This window comes from Miscanthus floridulus, chromosome 2 (genome assembly GCF_019320115.1).
Source record: "Miscanthus floridulus cultivar M001 chromosome 2, ASM1932011v1, whole genome shotgun sequence".
In the NCBI taxonomy this organism is placed as follows: Eukaryota; Viridiplantae; Streptophyta; class Magnoliopsida; order Poales; family Poaceae; genus Miscanthus; species Miscanthus floridulus.
In genome coordinates, this window is record NC_089581.1 from 12,338,721 (window position 1) to 12,356,118 (window position 17,398).

The 17,398-nt window shown below is 45.4% G+C and overlaps 1 protein-coding gene across 1 annotated transcript; it reads right to left on the bottom strand.

Moving 5' to 3' along the window:
• Nucleotides 1-1,263: 1,263 nt before the first annotated feature.
• On the bottom strand, nt 1,264-11,777 carry LOC136536107 (L-type lectin-domain containing receptor kinase SIT2-like). Its single transcript, XM_066528508.1, has 6 exons — nt 11,774-11,777; nt 11,453-11,705; nt 9,726-9,816; nt 9,131-9,573; nt 7,156-7,255; nt 1,264-2,397 (listed from the first exon to the last, which is right to left on the bottom strand). The coding sequence occupies exons 1-6, from the start codon at nt 11,775-11,777 to the stop codon at nt 1,264-1,266; spliced, it is 2,025 nt and encodes a 674-aa protein (XP_066384605.1).
• Nucleotides 11,778-17,398: the final 5,621 nt, after the last annotated feature.

Below are 17,398 nucleotides of genomic sequence, written 5' to 3' on the forward strand. Positions count from 1 at the left end.
GCGTGGTTCCTCGACGCGGACGCGGCCAGTCCTGGTGGCCAGCCCTCGGCGGCGCAGCCAGCCCCGTGTCCGCCCTTCCTCCACCCCTCACCCCTTGCTGGCTCTGCTCATGCGTGCAAGGAAGAAGAAGCTGATAGAGAATGACAGTCGAGCCCCACGTGTCATTCTCACCTACAATGGATTTGGGTAGTCTGTTTTAGGTAGCGTTGCTGGCCGTGTTATCCTAAATGCTAAACGGTAAACAGTCGGTCGTCTGCCATTTAGCCCATTATTCGGGTAAAACGGGTGTTTAAACGGGAAAACGATCGTTTAAACGGTCAAAACATTCGATTAAACGGAAACGGTGTACAACTGTGTAGCGTTTAAACGGTGTGTAAACGGACTAAACGGCCGTTTAGGCGAACAGTGGTTGCTGGAGAAAACAACAAAATTTGGAAACTACGAAAATTGTAGTATTGTTGGAGATGGCTTTTAGCGATCCAACATGAAGGCCCACAGCTACGCAAGCATAAGTATTTTTTTTACCTTTTAACCGAAGGAAATGTTTGTAGCGTTTCCTTTATTATATATGATTGAACTTTTTAACTCAAGGAAATGGTTGTACAATGTATATATGAAGGATCTTGTCATAATCTGAAGTCCTCTAAGTCCAAATAGCACTGCTCCTTGACACCAGACACCAGTATTCATACTTGGTAGAGAAGTCTGAGAAGGCTTAAGTGGGTGTTTGATTACCCTGACTAAAGTTTAGTCCTGTCAAATGACAATCAATACGACAATGCTCCGTCCTAAACCTGTTCCAAGTCGTCTGAAACTTCCTACGAACTGACGAGACTTCAATACTTCTCAGCCGGCGGTGGGCCGGTGGCGGGTGGTCCGCTGGCGTGCAACGACCAAATTAATCGCCCAAGGCATTGTCTAGTGGTTGAAAATTTTTGGAAAATAGTACCGTAGCACTTTCGTTGTTATTTAGTAATTAGTGTCTAATCATAGTCTAATTAACTTTAAAAGATTCGTCTCGTAAATTTCGTCTAAACTGTGTAATTAATTTTATTTTTTAAAGTAAACGGTACCCAAGTCCCAACGGCCATCAATTTCATCACTTGACTTGACAGACAAGAGAGAGACTCACAAGATGGGACACCAACCGACAACCGTACGTGCCGCTCCAACATGTCAAACGTGTCATTGTCCCCCGGACAGATCAGACACCGTGCCGTGGCTCGCGTCGGACGCTGCCGAGGACGTCGGATACCACATGGCCTAAGAGTCAAACCCGTTGCTCTGCAGCGAAGCCATGGCCCCGAAATCCAGCTCCGTCGGGGACGGCTCCGGGAGCCCCAGGCTGCCGTCCAGGTAGCGCACGACCTCCGGCATGCTCGGCCTCGCGCCGGGCGAGGCCTGCGTGCAGAGCAGCCCCAGCCTGAGCACCAGGCTCGCCTCGCCGGCGTCGTACTCCCCCTGGAGCCTCGCGTCCACGCAGTCGCTGATCCTGCCCTCGGACCAGCGCCCGAGCACCCAGTCCACGAGCAGGACGCGATCGCCGTCGCCGCGCGCGTCTTCCTCGATGGGTCGCCGCCCACACGTGACCTCCAGGAGGAACACCCCGAACGCGAACACGTCGGTGAGCGGAGTCGCCTTGGAGGTGCGCGCCAGCTCGGGGGCCAGGTAACCGATGGTGCCGACCACCCGCGTCATCCGCGGGTTGCCGCCGTGGTCGTGCAGCCGGGCGAGCCCGAAGTCGCCCAGGTGCCCGGCCATCGCGTCGTCGAGGAGAACGTTGCTCGCCTTGACGTCGCGGTGGACGATCACCTGCTCGCAGTTGTTGTGGAGGTAGAAGAGGCCCAAGGCGACGTCTTTGATGACCCGGAAGCGCTTGCACCAGTCCAGAGTAGGCTTCCTCCCACGATCGTACAGAAATTTGTCGAGGCTTCCTTTAGGCATGTACTCGTACACCAGGAGGAGCTCGCCTCTCCGGCGGCAGTAGCCGAGCAGGCGGACAAGATTCCGGTGCTTGAGGCGACCGATGCTTGTGATCTCGGCGACGAACTCTTTGATCCCCTGGCGCGAGTCATGCGACACCCTCTTTACAGCTACCTGGAGCTTGGACGCCGGGAGCACTCCCTTGTACACCTTCCCGAACCCGCCGGCGCCGAGCAGATGCCTGTCGTCGTCGAACCCGCCGGTGGAGTGGAAGAGGTCCTTGTACGAGAACCGGCGCGGCCCGAGCTCGTCCTCCCATTCCTCACGAAGCTCGGCGTACTTGGCCCTTCTCCAACCGAACACAAACACGCTGGTGACCGCGGCGAGGACGAACGCCACGACGCCGATTGGCAGCGCTACCTCGAGGACCGTGTTTGACCGACCACTTCCGCCGCCAACTACCGGCTGTTGAAGCTATAGTATTGATCATAGATCTAGATCTAGGCTGGAGAGCGATTCTATTCGGAATAAAAGACGCAGTATATCTTAATATATATAGAACTAGAGAGACCGAGAGGGAAGGGAGAAAGCGTTGAACCTGACACTGCAAAGGGGAAGGGTTCAGAGGACGCCATCTCTTTCGTCGATGTAGTTTGCGCACGGGCAGCGACGGTTGGTGAAGAGAGCGGTGAAGACGTTGACGTCGATGGAGCGGTCGACGCGGCTGGTGGCTTTCCGTAACTGGCTACGCCCCTCTCTAGATTAGGTTAGAGTTTTGATGTCGGTGGGGAGCTCGGCTCAGGCGAATATCGTGATAAGAGCAGCCGGCCCCCACCTCTTTTTATAGCGCAGTGTAACAGGGGCCCTCCAGCCATGGTGGGCTGGGCGCCCCCGATCAGGGCGTGAATCAAAGAACCAACTGGACCGTTGGGTCCAGTTAGAATTAGAGATCAATCTAACTATCTCCCCCTTGATTTCCTTCCATCTTTCATTTTCATATCATTTATTTTTGTTCATTTCATTACATATTAGCGCATAGAGCATGTTTTATCGTCACGATCAATTGTCGATAGATTTAACAGCTACAACACACCACTCTATTCTGAAATAGATACTTAATTTTTGGGTCTTTCTTTGTCTAGGAATTATAGGCTTTCCCTTAAACCTATGTCGACTACATGTTCTCTGAACACGTTGGGTGGTAAGCCTTTTGTAAGCGGATTCGCGAGCATCTTTTCAGTACTTATATGCTTAAGACTTATGACATGATCCTGGACTTTATCTTTCATAATATAATACTTTATGTCAATGTGTTTGGTAGCACCACTTGACTTATTGTTGTGAGCATACTGTACTGCCGGATTATTATTGCAATATAACTTAAGTGGTCTATAGATGCCGTCAACCACCTTCAAACCGGGTATGAACTTCTTTAGCTAGTTCACCTGTCCCGTTGCCTCATAACACACTACAAACTCGACATACATTGTGGACGATGTAGTGACGGTTTGCTTTAAGCTTTTCTATGAAATAGCTTCCCCTACGAGAGTGAATACATATTCAGACGTGGATTTTCTATCATCTCCCGCATAATCAGAATCTGAATATCCCACTATATGGAGTGAATCAGATTTTCTATACGTCATCATGGGACCTTTCGTTTCGTACAAATAACGCAAGACTTTCTTTACTAATTTCTAGTATTCTATTTCAGGATTGCTCTGGAATCTACCAAGTAACCCGGTAACAAATGCCAAGTTAGGGCGCGTACATACTTAAGCATATTGCAAGCTTCTGACAGCTGAAGCATATGGGACCATTTTTATTTGATCGATCTCATATTGGTTCTGGGGCATTAAAAATTCCCATATCTGTCGCCCTTGACTATAGGAGCAGGTGATGGACTATATTTGTGCATACTGAAATTCTTTAAGATTTTTTCTATGTATGTCTTGTGTGACAGTCCTAATACCCCTTTACTTCTATTTCGGTGAATCTCGATCCCTAAAACGAACGAAGCTTCACTAAGATCTTTCATATCAAATTTTGAGGACAAAAACTTCTTTGTCTACAGTAGTAGACTGACATCACTACTAGCAAGTAAGATATCGTCCACATACAGGACAAGGAAGATAAACTTCTTATTTTAAACTTTGCATAAACACAATTGTCCTTAACATTCTCTTTAAACCTAAAATTCCTTATTGTCCGGTCAAACTTTAAGTACCACTGTCTTGAAGCTTGTTTTAATCCATAAAGGGATTTCTTTAGGCGGCATCACATTCGTTCTTTTCCTTCCATGATAAAACCTTTTGGTTGTGCCATGTAAATATTTTCCTCCAAGTCACCATTGAGAAATGTCGTCTTTACATCCATCTGATGTAATTCTAAATCGTAATGTGCCACTAATGTTATTATAATTATGAAAGAATCCTTACATGAGACTGGAGAAAAGGTCTCATTATAATCAATCCCTTCTCTTTACGTAAAGTCTTTTGCCATAAGTTGCGCTTTATATCTCTCTATATTTCCTTGAGAGTCAAGTTTTGTTTTGTAGACCTATTTACAACCTACTGTTTTGACTCCTTTAAGAATTATTTTCAAGTCCCAAACTTTATTGGCATTCATAGATTTCATTCCATCTTCTATGGCCTTAAGTCACTTTGATGAACGATCACTTCTCATGGCTTCTTCAAATGAGGTGGGATCATCCTCTATTTGAAATTTCTCAGTGTTGTACACTTCATAAGCAGCAGGAATAGCTGATTTTCTAACTCTTTGAGATCTTTTAGGGGCCTCCACATTTGGCACATCTTCTGTTTGAGGCTGTTGTTGCTCCCCCTCATTTGTGGCAATAGGTTCTATAGGATCCTAAAGAATAGGTTCCTTATCATCATTCATTATTGCCATAGGCGGATTAATAATAGGTGCTGGCACTACAGTATCTTGCACTGTCGGTGCAGCGACAGCAGATAGTGAGAAAAATGGCTCATGAATCATTAGAATGGGTGCATACACCCGCTTCTCCTCAAGGTCAATTTCTCGAGCTACCATGCTCTCCCTCATCATTTCATCCTCTAGGAAGACAGCGTGTCTCGTTTCCATAAACTTTGTATGTCTGTCTAGACAGTAGAAACGAAAACATTTTGACTTTTCTGGGTAGCCAATGAAATAGCAACTCACTATTTTGGGATCTAGTTTCTCAATGTTTGGGTTAAATACTTTAGCCTCAGTAGGACTCCCCCACATACGTAAGTGGTTTAGTGAGGGTACTCTTCCTGTCCACAACTCATACGGTGTTTTAGGCACCGACTTACTTTGTACTCTATTGAGAATATGAATGGCGTTTTAACGCCTCTATCCACAGGCTCAACGGTAAGGTGGAGTAACTTATCATACTGCGCACCATATCCATCAGGGTACGATTACGCCTTTCAGCTACTCCATTATGCTGAGGTTCACCCGGTGTAGAATATCAGGCTACTATACCATTCTCCTATAAGAACCTTGCAAAAGGTCCAGGAACTTGGCCATATGGGGTATGCCGACCGTAGTACTCCTCCCATGGTCGGATCTGACTATCTTAATCTTTAAATTGTGTTGGTTTTCAACTTTTGCCTTAAATATCTGAAATTTATCCAATGCTTCTGTTCTTTCTTTGATTGGATAAATGTAGCCATAATAGGAGTAATCATCTGTGAATGTTATGAATGAATCATAACCATCCACATTCTTTATAGGAAACGGACCACAGATGTCTATGTGAATAATCTATAAAATTCCTGCGCTTCGTTGGACATCTTTCTTAATTTTCTTTACATATTTTCCTTTTATGCATTCTCTGCATTGTTCTAAATCTGAGAGCTCTAATAGAGGAAAAATATTATTCTTAACTAGTCTTTCTATTCTCTCCTTTGAAATATGGCCTAAACGATAGTGCCATAATTTTGACAACGCATTATGTGCTCTCTTTCGTTTTCTGTTTATATCCACAGACGAGGATACATTCTCATTGTCGCACACAACGTTCCCATCATCGCATACAATATTTATATCATCACGTAGTGATAACAAATAAAGCTTATTTTATAAGACAGCAAGACCAACACATGCATTATTAAATATTATCTTACATTTGCCATTTTCAAAATGACAATCATATCCATCATTGTCCAAGCATGAAACACTAATCAAGTTTCTCTGTAATGAGGAAACATAAAGAACATCTCTAAGTATAAGTGTGAAGCCATCAGCAAGCTCTAGAGAAAGATCGCTAACGGCTTCAATATCTGCTCGTACTTCATTTGCAACTTTAATGTGTCTTTCGCTTCTTCGCGTAGTCCTCATTGAACGGAATTCCTGTAAAGAATTAGCAATATGAACAGTTGCACCTGAGTCAATCCACCAAGTAGATTTTGAATACTGTACATATAGGGATTCATTTATGAACATAATAATGTTCTCACCTTTCTTTGCCATGATCATATTTAAGTAATCGGGACAATCTTTCTTATAATGTCCCATCTTCTTGTAATAGAGACATTGATCTTTCTCTACTGTGAACTTGTTTTGCTGAGGCTGATGCAGCATGGGACCCTTTTCCTTTGACTTTGAGGAGAAGTTAGTATTATTATTCTTTTTCTTATTGTCTTTCAGATAATTGATAGTGCCACCATTGGTAGCTTTTATTCTCTCCTCCTCTTGCACACACATAGTCATGAGCCTCTCCATGTCCCATTTCTTGGGCTGTATGTTGTAGTTGACAACAAAAGTGTCAAACTCTTTTGGCAAGGAAGCAAAAATCAGATGAATAAGGAACTCTTCCTTGAGAGCCAGATCCATTGGTTTTAGCTTGAATGCCAAATTGCTCATCCTTAGTATATGCTCTCTTATGCCACCATTACCTAAGTATCTCTTTGTCATCAGCTGCTTTATTAGCTGGGTAGCATATGTCTTTGAAGAGTTAATGAACTGACTCTTTATTCTTTTGAGGTACTCGGTGGCGGTGTCACACTCTGGGATTGAGCCCACAATTACAGGCTCAATCATGTTCTTTATCACAGCCAAATATTTCTTATTGGTAATGACCCACTTCCTATGCTCAAGGTCATAAAACATTCTTTGGGATATAAAATCCCTCTCTTTGGTTGCCCAAGCGGCATCAGCCTCGTTTGTCTCCCTCACTGGTGCCATAGGCTCAGTGGGATATGGTGAGGTGACTACCCAGTCTACCTCAGCCAAGATGAAGGCTAGGTCAATCTTTTTCTTCCATTCCGTGTAGTTATCATCTTTGAGAGTGGGGATCTCTTTGATACAATCCATCAAGTTGTATCTGTCGGAAAACACAATTTATATAGAGTGAGAACATAAATAATAACAATAACAACTACATGCCTTAGTTCCAACATTGGTCAAAATTAAAACATACAATTATCCTCTACACTAATTCTACATCACTGTTGGGCAGAAATAGAATTAATGCATGACAAAACTGTTCATAAATAACATCATAATATTGTCATTAATCAACGTTGGTCAGAATAATAATAATAATAATATAATCAATTAAAAACATATCCATTTTTAAAATTAAATTCTTCCGTTGGTTCGAATTTAATAATGAAAATAACATCTTTAAATACGCAGTGGAAAAATAATTAAATTTAATGAATTTTACCCACAGGACAAATCTCTTTTCTATTTTCTTTAAGCCATTAATCAATTTCCATGAAACAAAAAAATAACTCAAATTCTCACTGTTCTTTTGGCCTGGCCTACAAAACAGCCTGGCCCACTTCTCTGTGCGCACACTGCCCGCACCCAGGCCGCAACCTGGACCTGGGTCGGCAAAGCCACACGGCGCGCTCACCCGCCTGGGCCGCGAGTTGGCCCGATCAACCAGCACCGTCTGTTCTGATCCGACAGCTGCATGGTGAAGTCACAGGATCAAAACCGATGCCCGGCTGCCTCCCCGTAACCCTAGCATCATTTTCTTCTTTGCTCTCTCTCTCTTCACCACTATCCTCTCTCCTTCCCACAGCGCAGCTGCAGCGAGGCGAGTCCGAGCGAGTCGAGCAGGCAAAACGATGGAGCGATGGCGCCGTCGCTGGCCCCCTCGCTGGCGTGCGTGCTCCCCAGCAGGTGAGCGCGACGTCGTCGAGCAGCCTGGCCGCGGCGCCCCTTTGGCCAGAGCCCAATGAGCAGCTCCCTTGGCTCGGCCCTTTTCTCCCTGTACGCCGGCAAGCCGCTCTACGGCGGTGTCAGTAGCGGTCGAGGCAGGCCTCCCTTTCCCCTTCTAATTTGCGTTCTTTCTTTTGTTTTTCTCGGATTCAACCGATTATGGATCTAGGGTTAGAGTCTCGGGTTTCATTGTTCTTTTTCTCCATGATTGATTCATGGGTTTAGGGTTTGACTTTTACCTTCTTAAGGCCGAAACCCTCTTCTTCTTCTCCTTTCCTCAACCCAGTTAGGGTTAGGGTTCAACCAAACCTTTTGTCTTCTCAGATCCAAACTGGATCTGACCTTTCTCTTTTCTAACACCTCAGCCGAGATCTACACCTAGTGGACCTGCTCTGGTACCATTGTTGAAGCTATAGTATCACTAGGATCATAGATCTAGCTAGTAGAGTGATTCTATTCAGAATAAAAGATGCAGTACATCCTAATACATGTAGAACTAGAGAGATAGAGAGGGAAGGGAGAAGGTGTTGAACCTGACACTACAGAGTGGGAGGGTTCAGAGGACGCCATCACGTTCGTCGATGTAGTCTACGCACGGGCAGTGACGGTCGGCGAAGAGGGCGGTGAAGACGTCGACGTCGACGTCGATGGAGCGAGCGGCGCGGCTAGTGGCTTCCCATCATGGGCTGCGCCCCTCTCTAGATCGGGTTAGGGTTTTGGTGTCGGTGAAGAGCTCGGCTCAGGCGAACCTCATGATAAGAGCCGCCGGCCCCCAGCTCTTTTTATAGCGTAGTGTGATAGGGGCCCTCCAGCCATGGTGGGTTGGGCGCCCCCGATCAGGGCACGAATCAAAGACCCAACTGGGCCATTGGGTCTAGTTAGGATTAGAGATCAATCTAACATCAGTGGCATCAGCATCTTGGAGTAGTCGTGTGGAGGAGCTGATGATCCGTTCAAGGAAAAGCTCTAGCCAAGGATGTAGTGTCACGACGACATGGAGCCTAGGGAGGAGGCAAAACCAACGTACGATGTGTCCATGATCACCGTCAAGAGGTCGACGGCATGGGAGAGCAGAGGCTTCTTGGGGTTCAGCACCCGTTGGGGTGCTAGCATCACGTTGAGCTCCGTGCTCGGGCCATCATAGTCCACCCACACCTGCTTGGCCTTGTTGCTGATCAGGCTTAGGTTATGGAGCGCTCCGCCACTACCGTCCTTGTCGTCGTAGTACGCTGCTGAGGCAGCCTTGACAGACCTCAGCCCATTTATGTCAATCCCAACGTGGTTGTTGTTCATGTCTCCGAACTCCACGTCGAGCAGTGTGTCGAGCTCGATGGTGAAGACATGGTTGGTGGTGTTCCCAACATTGCTCGTGTTGAAGAGACCCATGAACTGGCTTGCCAACGTGTCCGAGAAGCTCTTGGTAGGGGTGATGAAGAAGGCGATGCTGTAGGCGCTCAGCTCGGCGTACTCCTAGAGGATGGCGAACACGAAGATGGTCGAGAAGGAGAGCACGCTTCCACCACGCCTGAAGGTGAGTGGAAGTGGAGCTGGGCTGGGTAAACACCATGGCCTTTCATTAGGTACGTGTTGTTGGTGACCACGAGGACATCGTCCGGTGTGACCATGGCCGAGTTGTCGACGGTGAGGTTTGCGCTGGTGAAGCCATTGAAGATGAAGTCGATGGCGCCGTCGGAGGAGTGCACAAGGTTGAGGCTTTACAAGGATGTTGCCGTTTGCTTTTACTTTAGTGTCACACTATTTATATTGTATTGCTTTGTATACAGTGTTGCTATATTACTGACAATCTTTCTATTTAAGATAGTGTCACACTTTTTACAAGTGGGTTGCTTTTTAGAGGTGCTGCTGTTATTCTGACTATGACATCTTTTGACCATGGTGTCACTCTTTTTCATATGGGTTGCTTTTATAATGATGTTGCTATTTTTGACAATGCATCGTTTTACCATCACTACCGAAGGCGGCTTCTTTGCCGAGTGCCTGAGGCACTCGGCAAAGGCCGATATACATTCGGCAAAGCCTTTTGCTGAGTGTTACACTCGGCAAAGGGTGCTCGGTAAACAGTTTATCGGCAAAGACCTCTTTGCTGAGTGCACTTTATCGGGCACTCGGCAAAGGCTTTGCCGAGTGCCAATCCGACACTTGATAAAGAAAAGTGGCCATGACAGCGAGCGCCACTATCACGATGGCTTTGCTGAGTGTCAAGGTCAAGCAATCAGCGAAGGTGCCCTCTTTGCTGAGCACAGTTGACTTAGACACACGGCAAAGGTGGCCACTTTGCCAAGTATCTTGTCGGTGACACTCGACAAAGTGGCCACCTTTGCCGAGTGCCACGGTCCAGACACTTGGCAAACCTATGATGTTTGCCGAGTGCAATGGCCATTGCACTCGGCAAAGCATGTTCCCAGATAGTTCCTAGATGGTCACTTTAACGAGTGTCATGGCCATTGCACTCAGCAAAGTGACTGAAAACAATATTTTTATTTGTTTTTTACATCCCATCCAAACAAATAGAAGATATATATAACAAACATCACCAACATCACATATATATCATCAACATCACATATATATCACCAACACCACATATACATCACAAACGTCACATATATATCACAAACATCACATGTCTCACAATATATCACAAATAAGTTCACAAGCAATCCAAGTGCTCCATCATCGTCAACCACAATTGCAAATAGAAGTATCATTAATAACCACAAGTATCATCACTGATTTGGTAAAGGATTCGCTGAAGCATGAGGATCGTTCAATGCCGCCGATTGATTCTGCACAAAGAATAAGAGATTGCATGTGTGAGACAAGATAAATATATACCATACATGAATAAAACTTTCATACTCCACTAGGTTTGACCGTAAGCATGAACATACAAACTAAAACATTTATACTCACAGGAGTAGAATAGTGAGGAGGTGGAGGTGGAGCGAATAGCGAAGGTGGCGGAGCTACACCCATAGCGGTGCCAAGACTTTGCATGTACTAAAGAATCTCCACCATCCTCTGTTGCTTGGCCTCTCGCTCAGCCTCCACCCTCTCCATCTTCGCCTGCATCTACTCCCATATCCTCCTCTCTTATTCTAGCTGGGCCTACAATATATTCACCCCAATATTATAATAATGCAAAGGAAAGGTATGAAAAACCCAATAAACGACGAATAAACCAGGAATAACCTCAAGTGCCTCCACCCGATGGTGTGAAGTGTCCTACCGAGGTTGTATGGTCGGGCTCTTGCTTGTGCTGCTTGCTTGAATCTATGAGAGACTAGGAGTAGCGGCCGAGTCGATTGCGCCGTTGCTAATCCAGTACCGCCCATGCTTCTTGCCTCCTCCTACCCTCATGATGACTTCTCCATCAAGGTCCTCGGTGCTTGGATCGTACTCTAACCCATGGACCTCCCTTGCCATCGATGTGTACTCACTGAGGAGGTTGTGGACGGTCGCATTGTTGTACGCCTCGGGCCCATCCTCCAGGTTGTAGTCGACGTCGGATGTCGCCTTGCCTTGTGGGCCATAGCAAATGCCTTGAAGATGGAGAAAGGCTGGCCACCATGTGACGCCGACTGCGAGAAAAAATGCAAGATGATTAGAAATCATGCAGAATTGAGCATAAATAAATGAATTTGTGTACCCATGTTTCTGCGTATCCGCTAAGGCTATAGCTGCCTTGATGGTGTGCTACACCTGGCATCATCAAATGCCGCTCCCGACACAAGTTGTGCGTCTCCTCCCACTCGCATGAGCACCACCTGTCCACCATCTGTTCCTAGCACTGGGGATGCGTGACGCACCAATAAGGAATCATCTACAGGCCATCAAGTACATGACATATCAGAAGATGAAATTAAGCCTACTTAATCTCAAAAGAAATCAGTGTTAATGTTCTATATTTACCTACAAGTACTAGTCCTGGGTCAGCGTCATGGATCTTGCATCCCTTTTGGTGACCTTCGTTCCAAGGACGGTCCCGTGGTAAGTTACGATTGCCTGGATACGCGCCTCGTAATGCATGTCCACGATGAGTTTTTTGCAGCATTTGGTAGCCACTGCATCTGCCCTGGCCTCATGTCCATCCTGGCATCTAAAGAAATCCTGCATACAAACACGATGTATCCATTCATTATTTCAAGATTGTATTGAGCAATGTAGTGCAAGGAAGACTTACCCACAGCTCTTGCTTCACCCACTCTGCCTTGTTGTTGAATACCCTATGGGCCTGATCTGTAGCATCAGGGACGGCGACGTAGTGGTCAAACGAGTAGGTTGGCCCCGTCACTCCGGCGTACTCAACCAGGCCAGGGAAGTGCTCCTTGCATAGAAGACCGAGGATGCCATTGACTTGGCGTGTGTGACCACCTCCACTCGCCACAATCGTCTAGTTTCTGCCCAAGTGATTAAGAAAAATATTAATTTCTATTTTGATTTTCAACATATCATATAAAGTACTAATAACATCTAAAGTTACTTACTTTTCCCCCTCGGGTCGAATCGGCGGGTGTCTCTCACGAGGTATCGGTCGCTGAGGGAGGCTCGCGAGACCTCGCAAGTAGACGCTCGACGAACTAGAGGAAGTGGAACCCCCTGCTGTCGCCTCCTCCTCCTCGTCCTCCTGCGCCTCCTCGGCGTCCTCCTAGGGCACCTACTCCTCCTCCTCCTCCTCACGCGATGGGGCGGCAGGCGACGGCTCCCTCCTGCGGCTGCTCCTCCTCCTTCTCCCACCGCCCACCATCTTTTTGTAGTGTGCAAATGCTGAGATTTATGGGAATAATTCCTGAGTTGATCCATAGTATTTTGATAGATAGCAGTTTTGACTAGAACTTATATATGTAGCATTCGTATCACTCCATAGATCAAAATTAAAATTAATAAAAGATAGACCGACCTCTGGCCGTTCCTGCTGAACACAACATGCAGTCAAAACTCAGCAGTCTATGTGTGTAGGAGTATGTACCAAAGTAGTATATATATACATGTGGGATGTTCAATATATAAAGTTTCCCAAGTTAGAGTAAACTTAACAAAGGCATTAACATTTGACATCCTTTTGGACGTCTTAATAATTATAGTTAGTACATCAACCAAAACAATCCACCACACTACTTCAGAATTATAGCAAAGTATATATATGTCAATGCAATCTACAGTCGACACAGCATGGGTTTATTTGATTGTTGTTGCCTTCTCTCTTTTTAGGATAATGGAAATAACAATCAAAATCATGCCTGCTTTGAGTTTTCATGCATGGATATATATATATAAACTTTATTTGGAATATTCAGTTGTGTTGTAGGCCCTAATTTTTGCAAAGTTAAACATGCCAGTCACATTTGCTTTGATGCCATATCTTATTGGAGTAGTAGCACCATTAAATCAAAACTAAAACTACACCAATATCACAGTCACACTACTAATTCATAATTACAGCTCTATATATGTGTCGATTGATCTACGCACGAAGAGCAACAGCATGAGTTTGATTGCAGTTTTGCGGTGCCCTTTTTCTTTCCAAGATAATGAAAAAGGGCAACCAAACTCATGTGTTAATTTGAGTGTTTTGCAAACACAGATACAAAATACTAGCTATTTATCTTACCGGATATATAGGCAGTGCATTGCACCTTCTCATCAAGTCTGACCGATCCCAAATGCCATAATTACGTACCGAGCTACGTGGACGTCGACAACGACGATGATCTCCTGCCGCCGTTTGCCTGCTGCCTATCGAGCGGCACGGCGGGCTGGTGTCCGGTGAAGAGCGCGAGGTGTCAGACGAGCTTGTCCTCCTCTCTTTCTCCTCCACCTCTGGTGGCGCGGGCGCGGGCATGGGCGGCGCGGGCGCGAGCGGGTGCGGGTGCGGGTGCGTGTGTGCGGTGTGTGTGGGCCGGCTGGGCCGGGAGGTTAAATCCCCGCTTCGCCGAGTGCCCCCGATCTGGCACTCGGCAAAGTTTTTTTTTAATTTTTTTTAATTCTTTGCCGAGTGCCACCTGGCTTGGCACTCGGCAAAGAGTTTTTTTTTAAAAAAAAGTCTTTGCCGAGTGCCCCGGACTGGTGCTCAGCAAAGAGGGGTTTTTAATTTTTTTTTAAAATTCTTTGCCGAGTGTCGTACATCCTGGCACTCAGCAAAGCGGTGATTTGTCGAGTGTCACTTGATGACACTCGGCAAACCATATTTTTTCACTTTTGACCTCCAAACTTTTTCTACAGTTCTCATACAATACCTGGTACTCTATGTTCCAATGTGGCACATTTCTTGAACTTTATCTATATCTCTTTAATTTATTTCATTTAATTGAATTTTCTTGGATAATTTAAATTATAACTGCTAGTCATTTGAATAATGAAAAAAATGAATGAAAAAATGATATTCATGTTATTTAGTATAGTGTGAGGCCGTATCCAAGACAAGACCACCAATTTCGAACATCTTATTCACGAAACATGATCACAAACTTGCGGTCGAGTTGTTTTTAAATTCTATAAAAAGCAAACGAAGTTCGAAAATCATGAAACTTGTCAAGATGTCATGATATCATATGTGGAGGTCGTGATAAAAATTTGAGAAGGTTTCACGCAAGTTGTCACGTACGATGCTTACCACCTTGTCGGCCTCTTCACGAAATCAAGAAACTTCTTCGGAGATTCTTCGGTTTGCAAGCATCGTACGTGACAACTTATGCGAAACCTTCTCAATTTTTTATCACACCCTCCACATATGATATCATGACATCTTGACAAGTTTTATGATTTTCGGACATCATTTGCTTTTTATAGAATTTAAAAACAACTCGATCGGGAGTTTGTGGTCATGTTTCATGAACAAGATGTTCGAAATTGGTGGTCTGGTCCTGGATACGGCCTCACATTATACTAAAAACATGAATATCATTTTTTCATTATTCGAATGACTTGCAGTTATAATTTGAATTATCTAAGAAAATTCAATTAAATGAAATAAATTAAAGAAATATAGAAAAAGTCCGAGAAATGTGCCACATTGGAACATGGAGCACTAGGTATTGTATGAGGACTGCAGAAAAAGTTTGGAGGTCAAAAGTAAAAAAAAATATGGTTTGCCGAGTGTCATATAATGACACTCGACAAATCACCGCTTTGTCGAGTGTCAAAAAAAATAACACTCGGCAAATCACGACTTTGCCGAGTGTCAGAAGAAGACACTCGGCAAAGGGTTAACGACGGCTGCCAGCCATTAACGGCGGTGGCCCTTTGTCGAGTGTCAGGAGAATAACACTCGGCAAAGACAGTTTTGCCGAGTGTTATTGTTTGCCGAGTGCTCGGCACTCAGCAAGCCACCTCTTTGTTGAGTGTCAGTTGTTTGCCGAGTGCTTTATCTCTGGCACTCGGTAAACAGCCTCTTTGCCGAGTGCCCGATAAAAAGCACTCGGCAAAGTGTGGGACACTCGGCAAAGAAGCCGTCTCCGATAGTGCATGGTGTCACTCTGTACCCAAACGCGTTGCTTTTTCAAAGTTGTTGTTGAGATGCTTGTTTTTATTTTGGTGTCACCCTGTTTCTATCGCGTTGCTTTGTCTACAGTGTTGCTGTGTTATACACAATGTGTTGCTTTGTCTATGGTGTTTTTACTTTGGTGTTACCTTGTACTTATCGCGTTACTTTTTTACAAACGTGTTGCTTTCCAGGATGTTGATGTTCTTCTGACCATGTCTCTTTTTGTCATAGTGTCACTCTGTTTTATAAGGATGTTGCCGTTCTTTGACAATGTATATTTTTATGATGGTGTCACTCTATTTCTATCGTGTTGCTTTTACAGGGATGTTGTTTGTTGGAGATGTTTGTTTACCTTGGTGTCACACTTTTTCTAGCGTGTTGCTTTGTCTATAGTGTTGCTGACAATGTTTCTATTTAGTATGGTGTCATACTTTTGCAACGCGTTGGTTTTCCCTGGTGTTGTTGTTCTTCTGGAGATGTCTCTTTTTACAATAGTGTCACTCTGTTTCCTATGTGTTGCTTTTATAAGAATGTTGCCGTCTTCGAAAATGTATCTATTTAGCGTTGTGTCACTCTGTACGCTAACGTGTTGCTTTTACTAGGATATTACTGTTTGTTGGAGATGTTTGTTTTTACTTTGGTGTCACACTTGTTCTAGCGTGTTGCTTTGTCTATAGTGTTGTTGTATTACTAAAAATGTTTCTATTTACGATGGTGTCATACTTTTACAAAACGTGTTGGTTTTCCCGGGTGTTGCTGTTCTTCCAGCCATGTCTCTTTTTATCCTAATGTCACTCTGCATTTACACGGATGTTGCTGTTTGTTCGAGATGTGTCCTTGGTGTCACACTTCTTACAAATAAGTTGCTTTTTATAAATGTTGTTGTTCGTCGGCACATGTCTCTTGTTATCCTGGTGTCACTCTGCTTCATACGTGTTGCTTTGTCTATAGTGTTGCTGTGATGTTGCCACCCTGGTTGGCGCTCGGTTCGGTGCCACCGTGGTCGGACGGTTGCACTCCCCCTTTCTCAGTACATGTTGATGTTCCTATGACCATGTCTCTTTTTACCGTAGTGATGCTTTTATTTGGATGTTGCTGTTTTTTTACAATATATCTTTGGAGCCTGATGTCACTCTGTTACCTAACGTGTTGCCTTTCCTAGGATGTTGCTGTTTGTTGGAAACGTTTGTTTTTACCTTAGTGTCACACTTTTTCTATTGTGTTGCTTTATATACCGTGTTGCTGTTTTACTGACAATCTGTCTTTTTACTATGGTGTTACACTTTCCTACATTACTATTATGTTGCTCTTTCTCAGCACGTGTTGCTTTTCATCCGTGTTGCTGTGTGTTTATTTTCCTGACACTATCTTATTATCTAGGTGACACTCTATTTCCGAACGTGTTGCCTTTTCTATGAGAATGTGGGGAGCATCTTACCTCGATTCACCGTCGGCCGCGGGTGCCATGAGCTTGCTGCCGCAGCCGCTGCCCATGAGGATTCACAGCGGTGGCGCTGGTGGAGGGAGGGCCCCGCGTTAGGCCGGCGAGAGGCCCGCGGTGGCGCTGGTGGGGGGGGGGGGGGGGGGGGTCATGCCATTAGGCCCGTGGTGGTGCACACGACGAGCCTTGGCTTGCATGGTGGAGGGAGGGCCCCATGTTAGGCCGGCGAGAGGCTCGCGGTGGCACTGGTGGCGGGGGTCGTGCCATTAGGTCCGCGGTGGCGCACACGACGAGCCTTGGCTTGCCCATCGCCGGACTTGTGCCGTGGTTTCTTGCGCACCCGCCGCCAG

Bases quoted from the DNA above. Each gene is read 5' to 3' on its own strand.
- LOC136536107 (XM_066528508.1), bottom strand. The intron at 7,256-9,130 runs GTACGTTGGTTT...GTTTTCCGACAG, and splicing joins ACGGTGATCATGGACACATC to ATACAACTTGATGGATTGTA. The intron at 2,398-7,155 runs GTAGACTGGGTA...TCAATACTATAG, and splicing joins TAGCCTTCATCTTGGCTGAG to CTTCAACAGCCGGTAGTTGG.